This window comes from Centroberyx affinis, unplaced genomic scaffold, assembly GCF_046629955.1.
Source record: "Centroberyx affinis isolate AG114_WGS23_722 - 3 ecotype Tasmania unplaced genomic scaffold, CSIRO-AGI_Caff_v1 ptg000126l_1, whole genome shotgun sequence".
NCBI classification, from domain to species: domain Eukaryota; kingdom Metazoa; phylum Chordata; class Actinopteri; order Beryciformes; family Berycidae; genus Centroberyx; species Centroberyx affinis.
Genome location: NW_027278827.1, coordinates 567,882 through 586,591, shown reverse-complemented (window position 1 = coordinate 586,591; position 18,710 = coordinate 567,882). Strand labels below are relative to the sequence as shown.

General features: G+C 41.2%; 1 protein-coding gene across 1 annotated transcript; it reads left to right on the top strand.

The window, feature by feature from the left end:
- The first annotated feature begins 3,747 nt into the window (after positions 1-3,747).
- mdfic2 (MyoD family inhibitor domain containing 2) lies at positions 3,748-5,519 on the top strand. Its single transcript, XM_071529388.1, has 2 exons — positions 3,748-3,922; positions 5,263-5,519. The coding sequence occupies exons 1-2, from the start codon at positions 3,748-3,750 to the stop codon at positions 5,517-5,519; spliced, it is 432 nt and encodes a 143-aa protein (XP_071385489.1).
- Positions 5,520-18,710: the final 13,191 nt, after the last annotated feature.

The window sequence follows — 18,710 nt, the reverse complement described above, 5'->3', positions numbered from 1 at the left end:
CTGTATTCAGATACTTCCTTTGGCTTTATCACGCTGAATCACTTCATAAACCTGGCAGGCTAATAAGAAGAGAAATAACACTAAGAAAATGTTGCTGAGTTTGTCACGCTGATGTTTTGATAAGAGGATCTACAGTATTTTTTGCCAACGTCATCGGAACATTGGAGTGGCTTAGGCAGCGGGCCAAATGGACAGTGTACAGGATGATTTGCCTTGTGTTTACTTTCTGCTTTACAACACTTGCCTGCTGACAATCCCTCAGACAGGACAGGTAGACCAGATCGCTTCCAGCCGTGTGAGAATCTCATCCCAGGACCTGACGAGTGCAGGAGGACGCCCAGCTCTTTCAACACCGTGTTGAGACATTAAGTTACACTGGCCTCAGTCGGGCATAGCTCAGTATTTTTTGTTAGAGATAATCAGGTTTGTCATTTTAAGTGCATTTTTGATTTGTGATGCAATGGACCAGATGGCAGATGAAATGACTGCAAGAGCTGATGCAAAAGACAAAGGAAGGGAAAGCATTGGAGAGGAGAACTCCACTTGGGTAAGAGATGGTAAGTTTTCTAAAATGTGACTTAGGCCTATGGAATAAAACAGTGTTAACTTAATGTAACCTTGTAAAACTCTGTTATGATAACCGACGGTAGTCAATTTCATGCTTGACAACAGGAGTAGACAGGCAGTATTGATGGTCTCTCTCTCCCATGATTCGCTGCTGCTGGTATTGGTATTATTTAAAAAGTTTACTTCTATCTTGTGCCAGATATTTCATTGAGACGTCTGACCTGAAAACAACTGCACTGTTTTGGAATAAACAAGTTGTCCAACTAATTATGTTTTGTAGAAATGATGCAAATGGGCATTGTCAGTTTCTGTTTTAGTTAGTCCAGTATTGCTTACATACATAGTGTAGTTGTTTTCTGTTCAATAGTTATGGTGTGCAGCAAATTTGAGTTTGCATTTTGATTTAAAACATGAAGTGAAATTATCCTCAGCTCAGAATGTGGTGCCTAATGAGTGAGCCAGGCTTGGTGTAACATTGGAACAAAACCTGAAAAATGCATAGCATGCCTGCAGGCCTTATTTCTCTATCAGCTAATGGTCATGGGCATGGACCAGCTGCACTCCTTACTTAATTCATTAGATAACCCAGGAGCATCACGCTGTTTCTCAGCTCGACTACGGCAGACCCCATTGATTTTGAAGTTCTTTTTAACTTGTTTTGAAGCATCATTGTACTTCAAATACTAATCCCTGCCTTCCTCAGCTCTACTTAAATCACAGTCAGCGTCATGACAGACAAATCACAAAACACAGACACTTCTAATGCAGAGATGAAAGGAAATTTCAAGCTGACAAAAGGCTATACATGTGCAACTGTTTTGAACAATGTTACTTCATACCTACTCAAAAAGAGCTAATGAAATCTTGAAAATAGCCAATACAGCCCTAAGCAATGTCCATTTGTATCTCTCTTTCAACAATTTAGGTGAGACAAATACTGCTCATTCTAGCTTCAAAAATGTGTCCAGAGTGTGAATAAATCATTAGACATTAACTGTTAAATAATAGAGAGAAAAGAGCGGTAAATAATTCATTTGAAATAGCTGGTAAAAAAGTAAACAGTCTGCCAGCCAAAGCAATAATTCATTAATATCTATTCAAATCAGATGTTAATAAACAGATGTATTATGCCCACATTCTTGAAATTTTACAGCTTAACTACATGTCCTGCTTTCTGATTTTAAAAACTTGTCTTTTACCAATGTCTTTAGAATAGATGTGAGGTGCTCTTCAGGCACAAATTGTACATTGTATAGTGCGAGTAGTAATGGGTTTCAATCATTTACCTCCACTTTTTCAGAAGCCACAGAATTTTAACGACTACTGAACTGCTGGTTCCATGTATCTTAGTTAGATGATGCTGCCTTTTCCCAGAGTGGCACATCATGACGCTCCGACAGCCGTACGCCTCCGTTTCTAGTTTCACGCCGTGGCAAATAGGCTTCCGTAGAGGGCGGGTTATGACCAAGCTGTTCTCCAAGTTAGTGTCAAGCCGCAAAGTAACACTCGGCAATCATAATTTCCATGCACTGAATAATCTTCCTTATTGATAACTTCAAAGAGTATCCTCCTGCCCTGTTCTCCTGCATCAAAGGCTAGCTACTTACTTAGGCATTCATTTCAAAGTGATGATGTGAAACGTTTCCGCTGATTTGCAGGTATTTGGAATCAGGTTATTGCACAAGAAAGTCTGTGGATGCTGTGAGTCATCATCAAGACAAGACTGTGCTCAGAGACAATTGGTAGTAAAGTCATAAGACGATTTAGTTGCTATAGGGTTAGACCAATATATCAGTTTGCTGATATATCGGGCCGATACTGGGATTTTATTCAATGTCAGTCAGTCATGTTGCCCACCATCGATATGATGGTAGACAACGATATGATGTTTTCTCTCTGGCCACAGCTACATAAAACCAGCCTGTAAAACCTGAAATAAATGCAAAACCAAATTTTTGCCATTTCTCCCGCAAAGTTGATCCAATCTCAGTGAAATTTGCACACAGCATATATGGACTTCCTAGATTATGGCAATTATCCAGTTTTGAAAATCCAAAGCTGGCTGTGGTGCACAAATGAATCTGATCACGAATAATAGAGACGAGTAATCTAGATAATTAGAGCTGAGATCCAACAGAAATGTGGAGTGAAGAGGTAACATATCACAATGCAAAATGTTGTGATAATGGAAGCTGGTCTCCCGAAATGTTGTGAAATGAGCACAATGACTTGCAAATATGTGTTTCCTGCACAAAAAGTGTGTGAAATTCACCAGAAAGAATAACTTGGAAGACACACAACTAGAAACAGGAAGTAGTTTGACATTGCATGGTAGAAAGTAAGGGCGTTGTGGTTGGACATAAACATCTGCCTTCAACTCCCTGATCAGGGTTTAATTCCCAAGTCATGTCAGGGAGTTTTCTATTGTTAGTGAAGTCTTAATTTTTAGTGAAAGTTTAACCATAACCCTAACCTTAACCAACCAGTTGCAGTTGTCTAACCTTTACCTTAACTATAACCCCAACTTTAAGTTGTTTTAGCTGACTAAACTTAACTGTTAGCTACCTTTTCACTTGACAAAAAAGATAAAACAGTGTGTACAATTCATGCTATTGTCACATAATCTAATTCATGGTGAAGGAATGTAATGTTCACAGAATTCATGTCCACAACACGCAATCTGTGTTTCAGATTTCATGCCCATTTCACATAGTTGGATAATGATATTGCTTTGTCATTTGCTTTGTTGTTTTGGGATGGGTAGGGTCTTGAAATTACAATGGGTGGGGAGTTTTTGTTCCAGAACAGAATACAGGGCCAGAAAGTGAGTTTTGAAAGTCAGAAATCAGCACCTGGCATTGAGTCATTGGTATTGATCAACAACCCTATCAGACCCCTGCAGATATATTATTCTAATTTTTGTGCTATGGGACAGTAAAAATCATATATCAATATATGATATATGATATATGATCATATATAAATCTTATTGCCCCTTTAAGTACCAGCACAAATTAGCTATTGGAAGCTTTAGTCAGAAAATATCAATATTGGCCTTCAAAATTCAATCAAACCCTACTTGTTGCTCACACATTTTGGATGCTCAGGGGATAATATCTCTTCTCTCGGACAGAAAGGATCCAAAGTGAGGCTCAAGTCAGTGATTGGAGACTCAGTGCCATGGTTGAGACTGAGCCTGGGGAGACCAATAGAGACACAGACTCTCGGCAGCCCAGGGAGTGTGACAGCTCCACTTCCCCTCTGTTCGCCATGAAAATGTACCTCAGGAGGCCTTCCTGCTCTTCCTCCTCCACCACAGACTCTCTCTCCTCTTCTCAGCAGAGCGACATGGGAGGTTAGTGACACCGGCACTTCAATCACACCAGTCTGATTTCCTCTAACTGCACACACAGTCCTAGTGTGAAAATTCCACAATAGTGGTCTGCCTTAGTGCTGTTTCCATACCCCTCTGGACAAGGACACTAATTGGAATGTGTTATTACTTAAGGCAAAAAAAAAAAAAATGTTGTGTTGAGTCCTCAGTAAAACCGTTATAGAATTAATTAGTTAGTTTTTCATTCAAACAGAGCTTTTATACTGATGAAATAAATTATGATTTATATACAGAATAATAATGCCACAGACAGAATAAAAAATTTGACAAATTGCAAGCTTTATACCTCACCATGCTGTGAGAATGCTTAAATGCAGTTCATATAATCAATTATGAAAATGTGTGAATAATTTAAATAATGAAACGACAGCAAAAAAGAGAAAATCTAATGTAAAAATGGCCACAGGAGTAGAGAGACTCACTACTGTAGATGAAGCAACATAATAGATTACATACTGTAGGTACCTATGGACTTCAATTATTAAGAAAAAATCTGTAAACAGTGTTAGGCATTTAATAAGAAATCCATTTAAGATAGTGTTTTTTGAAATGTTATACTTAAGTTTTTATTGCTGCTTTTATATGCTTTTCAAAAACATATTTTTAAACTTACATGCATGCAGTAGTCTCTCACTCATTGCATGAATATTACTCTGTCTAGGCTACATCCTCATGCAACATGAACTAGTCAACAGTTATAAGGAGGCCTTACCACAAAACGTCTCTGATGAGCGCTGTCTGTTCATGGTCAGTGTCCTCGTCCGGTGATCTCACGCTTCATCGCACCCATGGGGGCACCATTTCGCAAAGGCTGCTGGGAAGGCGCAAAGCACATTGCTTCACAGCAACCACAATGCAACTTGGAAATGCTCCTGGCAAAGTATACAGGAGAGACTTCTGGTAATTGATTATGTCTCCAAACAGCTTCCTTGCCTGTCTCTCTGTAAGGGAGCAGGGGATGATTTCTTAAATTATGCATGTGTAAAGGAACGCCCGGGGAGGGAGAGGAGGCTTTTAAAATGTTATAAGACATAAGTGAAGACAGACACCAGCAGCTCTTATAGTAACACAGATGATCTATGTCTTAAAAGATAAAATCCCAAGGTATGGTTTGAACATATTTAAGTATTCATTACAGATCAGACTTTCAAGGGGATCACTGCAATGGTCTGACGGGGTTGCAAGCGTTGTATCTGTCTTTGTGAAAGACCAACAGTGGAGCAAAAAAATAAACAGAATACTGGATAGATAAAGGGAGCTGCATTTTGTATTTGTTTCTTGTCTGTGTGTCTCTCCCTCAGTTGACTGTGCAGGGATCGTCCTGAATTGCCTCTTCTGCAGGTTCTATGATATGATCCTCATGGTGCCCGGCTCCTGTGGGAGAGCTGCCAATCACTGCTGCCCCAACTACAAACAGGTCGTCACCACAGTGGAGTCTATGCCCAGCGATGATGACGACTCTTGCATGGACTTTGACTGTGGTCTGCTCAATTCCTGCCATGACGCAAGTGACTGCCTGGAGCTGGCTATGGAGATTTCTGAAATATGCTATCACTAGTGGAAAATCATTGCGCTTAAAATCAGTATAAGAAACTGGTTGTGATAATCAAAAGCCAAACTGTCCAATGTAGAGTGAAGGCTTTCTGTCTAGTTAAGAAGAGAGCTGTAGTTCAAAGGACTATGAGCCAGTGTAGAATTAAAGCCGCAATATGCAACTTTTTGGACATTAAAATAACAATAAATACATAGGATATATTATACATTATCAATTTGTGTCTGTCTGTGACCCTGTGTGTACAAGTCTATCCCCCTCTTTCCCTGACACTGGCTTTTCAATGATGTTAGAGAAGTTTTGGGGCATATAACATTAGCTGCGGGCGCAGTGGTGTGCCACAAGGTTCAATTCTAGGACCAATATTGATCTCCCTGTATATGTTCCCTCTAGGTCACTTAATTAGGCAGCATAGCATCTTCTTCCATTGCTATGCCCATGATACCCAGCTATACCTCTCAGTCAAGCCGAGTGACCTAAATAAGTTGGCCTCTCTGCATAGTTTAACAGTTTAACAGAAGAAGTTTTCACAGCTAAATTTGGACAAAACTGAAGTCCTTGTTATCAGGCCTGAGTGCACATCCAGCCAAATTTGGCATGCCCTTGGTCCTCTAAATCAGTACTTCTCAACCTTTTTGGCTTATAACCTCCATCACTGGCTGCATATGCAGAGTGGTGAACAGTTCATCCAAAGAATGATTTTCCCTTTTCAGATTGTTTCATTTGATTATCAGAGGAGGCCTAGAGGCTGAAAAATCAGAAAAATGACACATGATAATGAATGTGTATAGTAGAAATATGTTTTTTCCTATGCCATAAATCATCTCGGCAACCCCCAAAATTATCCTGCGACCCCCTGGGGGATCCCGGACCCAAGTTTGAGAACCACTGCACTAAGTCAACACATTAAGCCTGCCTCCAAGAACGTAGGAGTTGTATTAGACCCTTCATTTTGAGCAACATAGTAAAAAGCTGGCTCAGTCATGCTTTCTTCATTTCAGGAACATTGCAAAAATTAGATCTGTCTTGAATTTCAGCGATACAGAGAGGATTATACATGCTTTTATTTAATCTTGCCTTGACTACTGCAATGCCCTGTTTACCTGCCTGAACTAAAAAGAGGTAGAGAACGGCTCCAGTGTGTTCAAAATGCTGCAGCAAGGCTTTAAACCAAAACTAAGAGATGGGCCCATACACTATCTCCCCATTTTAGTGTCTCTACACTGGTTGCCTGTTCATTTTAGAATTGATTTTAAGATTTTACTGACCCTTTGTTATCTTTCTGAACTTTTGATCTCTTGTGAGTCTGCGTGCAGCCCTAGATCCTCAAGGCACCTTTTGACTGTTCCTGTGTCCAGGCTAAAGACAAAAGGTGACCGTCAGGGCTCCTAGACTTTAGAACCACTTTCCTGAGGACCTCAGGCCGGCAGAGTCAGTATCATCTTTTAAATCACTTCTTAAAACGTACTTTTATCATACGGCCTTTCTGTTCTGATCTTTGGCTTTTACTCATTTTATCCTTGTTTCCTTGCCTGTTATTTAGTAAGAAAAGTAAGAACATTTAAGCCAAATGTTCAAAAACATGGTGAACATCAGCGTTATGTTTTTTTTTAATTGTGGATTGAATGTGTTCGCTGTCTGCTTCTTCAACACCTGTGGAGGCTTTATGGATGCTGGTTCAGCCTCAGGCTATAAGTGGCAAGTGTTGGGGCAGGAATGCCCAACTGAGGGGGAGGAGGGCAGGACTAACAATGTACAGCGCAGCCTCAAGGCAAAAAGTTGCATACTTGAAGGAATGATAGTTGATAATTGATTGTTGAGAGTATGCATCGCATACTGCCCTGATAAATAAATGATTCCTTATTTCTGACCATGACCTCCTACGACTGGATTGTTACAAAAACTCATGCTGTGGCTAGACAAGTCGTTTCATACCACACAATCATCATTTAGATATGACATGCACATGAGCATCCTGACTAAATGTAGCGTCCTGAATTTGAACTGTATAACAAATCACTATGCAACAGGGGAGCATCACCAACATCAGCGGCCTTGAGGGTTGTGAATTCCATCGCTGCTCTGTTGACACACGCACCGACACACCAACAGGCACTCCAGCTTTGACATGATAGTTTTTCTGAAGCATGAGACAAAAAAAAAAAAAAAAAAAAAAGAATCTTGAAGCCTGTCCCCTGTTGAGCGTGCCTATTTCAGTTCAAGTGCCATTGGAAACATAGGAGCAGTTGGATATGGCATCTGTAGGACACTCGTCCTTGCGGCTCCCCTCGACCTCTGTTCTCAAAGACAGTTCTCTCAAGTGGCAGATCACTGTTTGGATCACTTCAATCTGAAATAGGTCCTTGTCACATAATGGGAAATGGACACAGGAGCATGTCTGGTATGTCAGTGTGAGAATGGTACACAGGACAACATTGTTCCCCAGCATCGTCTGCTTCCCTGGGAGGTCAGTCTGAGTGAGGAGGCGTACAACATAGTGTTCTTGTATTATCTCCACTTACTAAACATTTGTTTTCTGCTATTAGATGTGAAGACCAAGAGAGTAATATTGCTCTCCAAACAAGGGGGCTATTACAGTCCAGTTATCAGAGGCAACGCCATCTCCTGTAGTTGCAGTTGCCCACTGTTTGTTGGTAGCGGTAATGCTTTCTAATACAGTTCTGAGACAGATTAAAGTTCTGGGAGTGGATCTGAAATTGCTTTTGGGCACAAGATAAATTTCATCAACAGTTTGAATTCGATTTTTAAAACTCAACCACACTCAAGATGTCACGTAAACCCTTGTGCCTTTGTAAACCCTCCAAGTCCTCAATATCTAAAGTATTATATGTTGAGGGGAGTACAAGGTGGTGGGGGGTAGTATTGGACCAGAATCCCTACAGAAAGCATTAGTAATTTGGTACCTGGAGATTCAGTTCACCTCAAAGAGTCTTTTCTATTAAAGAGTGGCTTATACTGTACAGTCAAACTATATATGTAGATGTATATGATGATCTATGTAGATGTAATACCTCAATCTACAGATTCCTTAAGCATAAATAAGATGCATGTCATTCACACAGGTAGAATTACAGATTTTCTAACTTTAAAGTTGAATTTAAAAAGTAGAAATCTCACTGTGCAGAGAGCTATGAGGTTGAAGGAGACGTTGAGATTGTGGCCAGAAGCTGTGTGGCAGACCGAACGTGATAATCCTGGTCATGCTCCACTTGTGTTTTCTCAACTGGTCTTGACCCAGAAATGGCTTGCAGGGCCGCTCAGATAGGATTACTGATATGTGCTATTCACTAAACACACTTCAACAACATGATGGTAGAGCCCTTACGAAGGTCCAAAATGTATCTATTTGGTATATTGTTGGAAATAAAAACATCTCATCTTTAATTTGAGTGTCTGTTAATGCTTTAGGTGAAAGCTGAGGTCAGAAGAGCTTATTCAGTCAAATGAAAACAAGCATCAGTGGAGCACTTGAACTGATCCTCTAGCAATTTCACACACAGACAATAAATTCTGTGAGATATCTGCTGGACACTAAAATTGATTAATATAGAGTATGTTAAGGAGGGGAACTTAAGGGGGTTTGTGTTTTATGGAAGTAGTTTTGAATCTTGAAGTCTATGAAGACCATTTCAGTTTTCCAATAAGTAGGGTAACTGCTATTTGGCCTTGGCCTACTTGTTTTCTTTGTTGATCTTTTTTTCTAATAAAAATCTTTCTTGCTACCTTGTTAAATACTTTGGGGTCACAACATGGACAAAGCCAAGTTCGGGCCCCCATGCCAAACCAATTAAGTATGGTACAGGACCCTCTTTTCATGTAGGTTCCAGAAGATACTTCCTATTGAAAGTCAATGACACGTAGGGCAACATTTTCAGGCTCTTGGGCAACGCCCTGTGGCCTAAAACAGCTGCTGTGCTGTGGCAGAAAATGTGGCATGGAAAATGGATTGTGGTGCTCAGAATACACAAATAAACAACCCATTTCGCATTTCAAATGCGGCAAAAACAGGAGCTCAAGCTGGTGCCAACAAACTTGAATGCGCGAGTGCACTTGTGCATGGGCTGCTGCTATATAAACTATGAACCTTGATGTCATCCATACATTAATACATCCATACATCCGTGCATACAAGCAAGGAAACACCAAGCGGTAAACTAAATGAAATGACGATAGCTTACCTCTCGTCTGCAGTTAGCTATTTTGCATGAAATTCAAAATGGAGGAAATATCATGGTGGAAATGAAAACCAGTATGTGTAGTGGGTTCGCCTTGAGACAAGAAATATGAGGAAAAAACAAAATTTGATTCTCAGCTCTGCGGTTCCTGTGGTGCTTGGACCCCTAATCACCATCGTCATCATCATCATCATCATCATCATACAATTTTCCATACAGAAAACAAAATGCTTTACGAACAACAAACAAAAATAAATATGCCAGATATGAATTAGTTCAAAACAGGGAAATATGGGAATAAAACAGGTAAAAACAAATTAAATAAAATCCTGTCTATACATATGTCTTTTAAGAGGTGATTTTAAAAATGACACTGATTTTGCCAGAGCCTCCAAAGCCTTGGGGCCTGAACAACAAAGGCCCAATCACCTTTGGTCTTAAGCTTAAACTTCAGAATAGCCAGGGGGCCTGATTGAGGATCTCAAGCTGCTCTCCAGATCACAGAAAGATCTGAGATGTAGCTAGCCAAGCTTAAAGCTAAAAGTAATCAATAAAATCTTAAAATCGCTTATAAAACTAGCAGGCAACCAGGAGCTAGGGGTAAGAAAACGTGTATTTAGTCCAATTCTGCACAATCTGGATCTATGGCTTTTTTTTGTATTGAGATAAGAGAACAAGGCATTACAGTTGTCAAACCACAATTGTTTGTACAATGCTGTTCCCTCATGATGTTCCCATATTTCAAGATCATAATGCCCCCATACACACACTGCTAATCTAATTCAAGAGTGATTTCATGGACAGCAGCATGAAGTCCAACTTCCATGGTCCCAGTCACCAGATGTAAACATTATTGAACATTATGAGAAATAGATTTCCACTCCCTTTAACCCTCAAACAGCTGGAGGCTTTCCTTTAAGAAAGGCCCAATATCCCACTGCACACAGTTCAGGATGCAGCATGACAGCAGGACAAGAAGGATTGAAGCTGTTCTGAAGGCAAATAGTGGCCCTACTCCTAATTATGATATTCATATAGTGGTAGAGGTCTCCATTATTTTGTCCACTGACTGTAAATATAGCAATATATTAGATTGGTCCAAAAATTTAGCTTTGAGACACACCACATAATATTAAGACATATTGTATATTCACCATTAGAGACTGAAAATTGTTTAACAGGTAAGATTAGAACCAGTCCACAGCAGTCCCAGAGATAATGACCCAAATCCTCCATCTTTTAATTATAATACCTTGGTCAATTGTGTTGAAAGCTGCACTTAGGTCAAGCAGCACTAACAGGGATTACTCTGCATTCATCGGGAAATCATCATCAGTAATTCAGAGACAGTCTGCCAGTCTCAGTCCTATGACTTTTATGAAAACCAGACTTAGATATTTTGACAATGTTATTTTCTTTCAACCTCGTCTTGAATTTATTTGCTTTGAAAGAAAAAAATAGAGAGTCGTTAATACAGAGGGTTTACACATTGTTTACTAATTTACATAATACTGTTAGTTAAATGCGACCGTTTACATACTTCTATTGGCAGTCTAAAGACATTCCCATGCTATTACTGAGTCCATTTTTGTTCTTCAGCACTGTATACTAGCATGCTACCTATATACATATATATATATATATATATATATATATATACACACACACTACTACACACTACTTTTACAGCTGTGCTATGTTGTTGAATGGAAACTGTGGTCTTAAAACTATATTTTTAGATTGGGATTTGTCATTCGACCTACTGAAAGCAGCACAGGAGCTCAGGCAGCGCTGCACAGACAACTAAATACTGTAGATACTGAGCATGCTGTGCAAAATTGTATGTTTCGGGTTACATCTACAGGGAACGCTGCTTGTGACCAATTTTCTCATTACCTGGTGCGGCACAATTACAAAGCTGACTGCTCTGGCTAATACTGCTCCATAAAACCTATTGGAGGTCCTTTGTGGTTTTTCGAACATAAAGTGTGTCTGCATAAACAGATGCCAGTTTTAAAGCGAAAACATCTGCACATCTTAAATTCGCTGGATCTCTTTCAAATTACCTGATGGCTCTGGGAGTAGCACAGGCTTCAGGAACTCTAATGTTTTTTAATAACATCCAAATGGCCTGTCCTTTACTGGCCAGGTTCAAATGCTGTCCCATCCCGGCCCAGCGGGGACGGACAAGGTCAGGTGGTTTTCACTGCTGCACAACACATGCATGCTCCCTAATGGTTGCTCAGAGGATAGTGTTAACCCATTAGCTTGCATACTACTCCTCTGTTCTACATCTTAATTCAAAACACTTGCGTGGCGGGCAAAAAAGAAACGGTAATATTGAAATGATTAAACATAAAATGTGTTGTTACGGGGCGCGACACTTCAAAACGCCGCGCCACGGTTTGCGTTTTGCGGTGGAAGACTCGCACTTAACAAAGTGATCTTATCGCGTCCTGCGTCGCCATGTTTACATGCATCTCTGCTCACTAATCGGATATGAGGTTTCTTTAGAGTTCAGGCCCTGATCGCTTCATTAGTGTGAAGCAGCTCTTCCTCCAGAGCACACAGCACTAATACCATCTCCCTTCAGACACAGTGCTGCAGCCCAGAGTGGCCTCCCGAGGAAGCAGCACCATTAAATATTAATGCCATGTGTTTAGAGGGTTTTTATTTCAAACAGCGGGTTTGTCAGCATCTTATGTAGTGTTCCTCAAGATTAAGTCCATGTGGAAATGGGGTCCCGATGCTTTATGTAGCATTGTGCCTTCAGAATAATTTAGGCCTGTTTTTCTAATGGTCTTTCTGTGTTAATATTGCCAACATTTTCACTGTGATTTTCTTAAGTAAATGGAGCATTTTTAAGTGGCGGAGAGTACTGCTTTCGGTACCTCGCGGCGTGCAGTGTAGCTGTCACGCGGTGAAGAATGTTTGGGTGCATTTAAGTTGACGTCACTTCAAATATTCAATGCATGTGTTTCTCATAAGCCTCGATACTCCCTTCTTCGAGTCACACCCATGATACCGAGTAGTGTACACTCATTGTTATGCCAAAATGCTGTGATGTCTGAGAAAATAACATTTTCCAACCCCACCAAATGATGACATTCGAATATGATAAACATTTCAAAACACAGAGCCTCAACACAGTGAAGTACAACTGTGAGCGCAGACTATGTCAGCAGGACATGTCTAAACCCATTAAAAGTCTATCACGCATTTTTGTCATCTGTCCCCATTTTTTTGCCATTTGTTCTATTGTCCTAGTTTACATGCCGATTTCACAATTACCCCCTCAAATGAACTTGACCTTACTCTCATATAGGGAAGTGGTGTGTGAGCATCATCCTCAATTAGGTCAGGGGCATTAATAGTACAGTGGAAACTAACACTCCCCACAACATCCTCCAGGAATTGAGCCTGACACTACTGACTCCCTTGAATCTATATTTGGGCCACGCGCGTGGATGTGTGTCACTCAAGACTACCCGGCTAATCTCCGCTGGAGAAAGTGAAGTGAGTTGTGTGCCCATGGGCGGAGATTGTCAAGGCACAAAGGGAGCTCCCAGCAGGCACTGCTCACCAGGCCCTGGGCAGGTTTTTATGATACCTTTCAATCAGCAGGCGATTCCCAGCTGAAATGACAGGTGATTTGACTCAGCCTACCAATTAATGACCTCATTTTAACAATTAAGAGCAGAGGAGGAAGGGGAAAGCCCCGCGTAAAGACAGCGATCAGAGTGTGTGTGTGTGTGTGTGTGTGTGATGCCTTGATAGTAGAAGACGCCACCGTCTCGTTATCTCATCCCGCCGAACGTGACTGGAGTCTGTCGTCCCGACTTAGGTGACCTCTCCCTCCTTCACCGGGTGCGGCGTCCTATAGGGAGAGCACACATGGCTGGCATGTGGATGGTGGGGTGGGGGGGAAGGTGTGTGTGTGTGTGTGCGTGTGTGTGTGTGTGTGGGAGGGGGGGGGTGTTGGCTTGGTTAGGGGTGGGAGGGTGACAAGAGGGTGGCAAATGTGGCAAGGGGGATGATGGAGTGCATCGAGCTCTGTGCCCCCCCCCCCGCCACCCCCTCCACCCCTCTCTTGGCCCCCGCCGCCCTCCCCCCCCCCCCCAGCAGGATAGAGGAAATTAAAGAGCTGTGTAGCAGGAGGAGGAGAAGAGGGGAGGCGAAAGGAGGGGGGGGGTGATTTAGAGCGTGGCGCAGGGGGATGGGGACCCGGCGCATTGGAGTTAATTACTGAATAATGAGGAACAATTTATTGTGTTCTTGTTAGAGACATCAAAATGCTGGATACCGCCTATAGAAAAGAGCGTGCCTCTCTCTCTCTCTCTCCTTGCGCGTCCATTTAAATGCGGTGTTTAACTCAGAGTCATTAAAAAAAAGGTCCCTACCTTGGAAAGCGGGGGGGGGGGGGTGTGCAGGTCCTCTGGGCTGACGTGGGGACTTATCACACTGTCCTCACAGCAGCTTCCTCCAGGGCCTGTGAGTTTACACTACAAACTAATAAGAGCTGCATTAGCTGAGGATCGGTCTCCCCTTCTGTTTTCGAGGCTTGTGTCGATGATGGGCAACTCTTCCCCTCTCTCACCGGCTGTAAATCATTGAACTGCAAGTCATTCTTACTATACACTTGCACGGTGTCACCTGGTTACGAAATCCACAAGCTCACACATTCCTCACCCAAGGGACAGTTTTAAATGTGCTTTCATGGTGCAGGAATTTCCCCTAAATAATTCTTTCAGTTTCACTGTAAACAGTAAAGGATTGCAACTATTTAACTTTAATTTAGGATGTCGTTCATGAGTTTGTCTAATGTCTAATGTCAAAGTTGAGACTGTTATTATGAGGAGCATAAAGGAAGAAAGTGAAAAAAAAACATTGAATGCAACTTGACTTTATTCCCCAGCAGAGAAAGACCATCTCTCCCTCTCTTAACGGCAAAGTGTCAGACTTGCTATCAGTCCTTGGTGGAGTGTGAAGTACCCCAACTCTTTGATGTGTTAAATATGAAATCTGACCATAGAACAAAGCAGCTGTCAGCAACCAGCACGTGTCAAAAGCAATCCACGCCAATTATTATTGAGTTTCTGTCATGCATGCATCTGCTCTGCAGATAGTGAGGTGTGTGTTACAATATCACAGCAGTAACAAAGCCTTCAGAAAGTCTTCGCAAATAAACATCACAGGCTTCGGTTGTCTTCATCAAAAGGCTAGCCGAGTCCGATTTATTTGATGATCGTCCGTAAATACAGCGCAACATTCATCTTTTATCAAGGCCGGCGTGAGCGAGGTTAATTGTTTTGCTGTAACACAGTCAGATGTGTCAGTCCCAATACTGTATTGTGACCTAGAGAATATGACTTTAACTTTGTCAAAGGTTCTCCACATTAACAGCAACACAATCACTGGATCACAAATCACATACTGTAAGTTATGAGAGTTACATGCTGTGTCTCGCATGACATTGAGGGAGGGAGAGGGTGCTCGCTGAGTGTGTAGCCATGCTGTGTTGCCCAAATAGATACGTTCCATCTGAGACTGATGCAGCCTTTGGAATGATCCCGCTAGACAGATGAGTGCTACTTGAATGTTAATGAGGGCTCCTTTAGACACGCATAAATTAAATGATTAGATGTCTGCAATCATGCAAGGTCCTTAGGTGTCCCCTATTTATGGCATTTGAAATGTAGCTGGCTTTATTTACGACGTGTCTCCCTGCACAGGCTTCGCCACCTGAGCAGCCTAACGCTTTCAAAAGACGAGTTTTTTAATGACCTGCAAATGAATCATTCTGGCAGAATCGTAAGAGAAATGGACCCCCCCCCCCACACACACACACACACATACACACATACACACACCTCCCTCCCCTTGAAAACAAAAGAGGGAAATTGTACCATCCACTGAAAAGCTTGCAGATGTCTAGAATAAAAGCTGTGCTACAGGAACTGAGGAATGCAATAAAATGTATTTGTTTCAGAGATGTTGCTTGCTGAAAGATACACTGTCGAGCCTCAGAGAGGGCCTCAGAGAGCGACGCAGCCTCTTCTGATGCCTGCGGTGTGTGAAGTTACCTAACAATGAATCTTTACTCCTCTGTTCACACGCTGTTCATCGTCGTTTTCTAGACGCAACAACAGCTATTTTCATCTTCATGATTGCATTAATTACAGCATAACTCATGTCTCTTGGCTCCACTAGTGTTTTCCCTATAGAAAACAATGTGTCAAGGCTTCAACAAAGGATGGGAACAGTACATATACTCAGTTGGCACTTCATTAATCAACATAAGAAATCAGCATCTTATCTACCTTGATACTTATCTAGCTTGGACTGAATCTACTACTAGAGTGAGATCAATTGTATTGCATTGTATTCTATTTTAATGATGTCTGTTCCATCCTATTCTGTTCTAAGGCCGATTTTAATGAGATTTAGAGTGTATTCTCATTAATGTAATAATAAAAGAGGGCACTTCAGAGATGCAGCCATGTATATCCAAATAGTTCAGCAGGCATAAAGCCATATGATGGACAGGTGGTAAGTGACTGCTTTTCTATTGAATCATCAGGCCCTTTTGAACAGCTTCTCAGGGTCCCAAGAAGACCCTTGGGTGCACAGGCGGCAATAATGAGAAGTGCATAAGTTTCAGTCGTCCACTCAGGCCAAAGTCAGGGCTTTATGTGTTTTTGTGGCGAGAGAGTGAGAGTGAGAGTGTGAGAGAGAGAGAGAGAGAGAGAGAGAGAGAGAGAGAAATTTCTCTTAAGATTCTCGCTTATTTCCCTCTATTTATTAGGGTAATGAATTTCCGAGTGCAGTGCCAGTTCCACTGAGCCTGCTTCTCGGCCTAATTCTCTGTAACATTTCCTCATTGCCGCTGGGGAACATTATATGAAGGCAGGGCTTACAATACCATCAATATGCCCAAGACGACAATCGGACGTCTCATAGATATTAATGGAAGTGCAAATTAAATCAAAGTTGGAGTGCAGCTATCGGGGTTATGATCAATGCCTTTTGCACAGTCAGATTTAATATGGGGTTTGTAATTTGAGTATCCAAACAAAATGTGCATCTTAATGGGAAAGATGAAAGTAATCCCACATGGGGAGGAAATAATACATTAGCTGCATTGTAATTAGAGAACTTGGAGTGCAATGTTTCCCTGGCTCAGTATTAATGTTGAATAAAAGCCTTATAAATTTACGGTATGGATACAGGCTGTGGACATTTGAATTGGTTTTCAGACACCTCTTGAGATGTCACAGGAGGCATCTTTGAAAAAAAAAAAAAATCATTCCTTATGTTGTTAAATGCAATGGTATTAAACTTAATCATAGGCTATGTAGAGTGAAGTAAAGACAAAATTGCAACTTAAACCTACAGTGCTAATCCAGTTCTGCAATTGATAAGGAACACATCTGTATTATTTCAGTCATGGCAAACAATGAAAGAAGAATACGTCAGGTATCACTGGCTTTGATTTGGTTATGAAATTCCTGAGTTTATTTGATTATGGAAAATCCTGTGGTTTAAGGCCAAGACACTGAAGCAAAACTAAAGTATGTGAAACATGGCTCTCCTAAAAAGCTCTTAATAATGCATGATTGTGCAAGTCACTGGTTTGTCACCTCGCTTGCATTCAAACGTAATACAATATAATAACGCAGGTTGACAAAGTCCTCACACTTTTATTTGTTGGCAATCCATCTTTCTGAGTACACACGGCAGCTAGTTGAAATTAGCCCATGTGAAGTCAGCAGGTAGCATGAGGAGAGCAAACAGCAAAACAGGCTTTCAATGAATAACACATGAGATGACAAACAGTGGTAGGCAATGATCCCTGCTCCATACAGTACCTTCAGCAAGTCAAGTGACCAAAGCAACACACATGCATCACATACATCACATGTGCACATATGCACACATGCACACACACTAGGCAAATCACTGACTTGATGCAACCCCTCATGGTCACAATGAAACCCCATTCAATAGTTGGCGTCAATGCTTTTCTCAAAGAAAATCAATTTAAATACATATACATGAACTTTGGATAATGAATTATTTTGTCTTGATGGTCATTTCTACCCCTTTGGGCTTTAGCAAATACAGTATGCATTGTCGATAACGGCTCATTTAAACATGCATATAATTATAAGCACTGTTATTCACAGTTATTCAAGTTTGAATCAAGGACTCCAAAATGTCAATCAGTCTACAGTTTGTGAAGGTTCATATAGGCATCTATTTATTTTGTCCAGCTACCACAAGATACTTACTTGGCTTTGTTAATTTCACTAGTTTGAAGACATTTTCTCAAACTGAAATTGAGCCACTGAGACAAAGGCTGATTGAAGATGACAACAAAATACATGTTTTACATACATTTTGAAGCATGATTTTATTATGCAGTAAAGCTTGTAAACATCAGAGAAAAATGGACCTTTGTTTTGAGTTGCAGTTAGATCTGAAAGTTGCAAAGAGACTATTTTCCATCAGGTAATTAGTCAAATAAAATCCTGCTTCGGGTCATTAAGTTTGAAGTTCACACAGCAATACTAACCATTATTGGAAGATAAATGTTGACATTTTCCTTTTGCTGTTGCACAGTCGTACCTCTGATGATAGCATCAGAGAGCTCAACTCAATTTATAAGGGGTAACATTTTATCCTCAAACGTCTCACTGAGTGGGTATGCAACGGGACGCCATAATCCATCAATAAAAGTGTATTGATATTGTCAAATGTTAATATGTCATCCATAAACCCTTGGGTCCCCTGTCACCCAGACACGGCCTGCTCTGCACCACATATTGCCTCATCCTGTTGTTCGGCGCTGACCGAGGGCTGACTCCGAATGGCTGCTGCTGTAAAATGTTGCATGCCATGACAGGCCTGGACATTAATCAGAGTTGATCTGGAGTGTGAGGGCACAAGTGCCTTTTTCTGCTGGAGAATTGTTTCGCACAACAGTGGTATGTACAGTACA

Bases quoted from the DNA above. Each gene is read 5' to 3' on its own strand.
- mdfic2 (XM_071529388.1), top strand. From the start codon at position 3,748: ATGGTTGAGACTGAGCCTGGGGAGACCAATAGAGACACAGACTCTCGG. The intron at 3,923-5,262 runs GTTAGTGACACC...TCTCTCCCTCAG, and splicing joins TCAGCAGAGCGACATGGGAG to TTGACTGTGCAGGGATCGTC.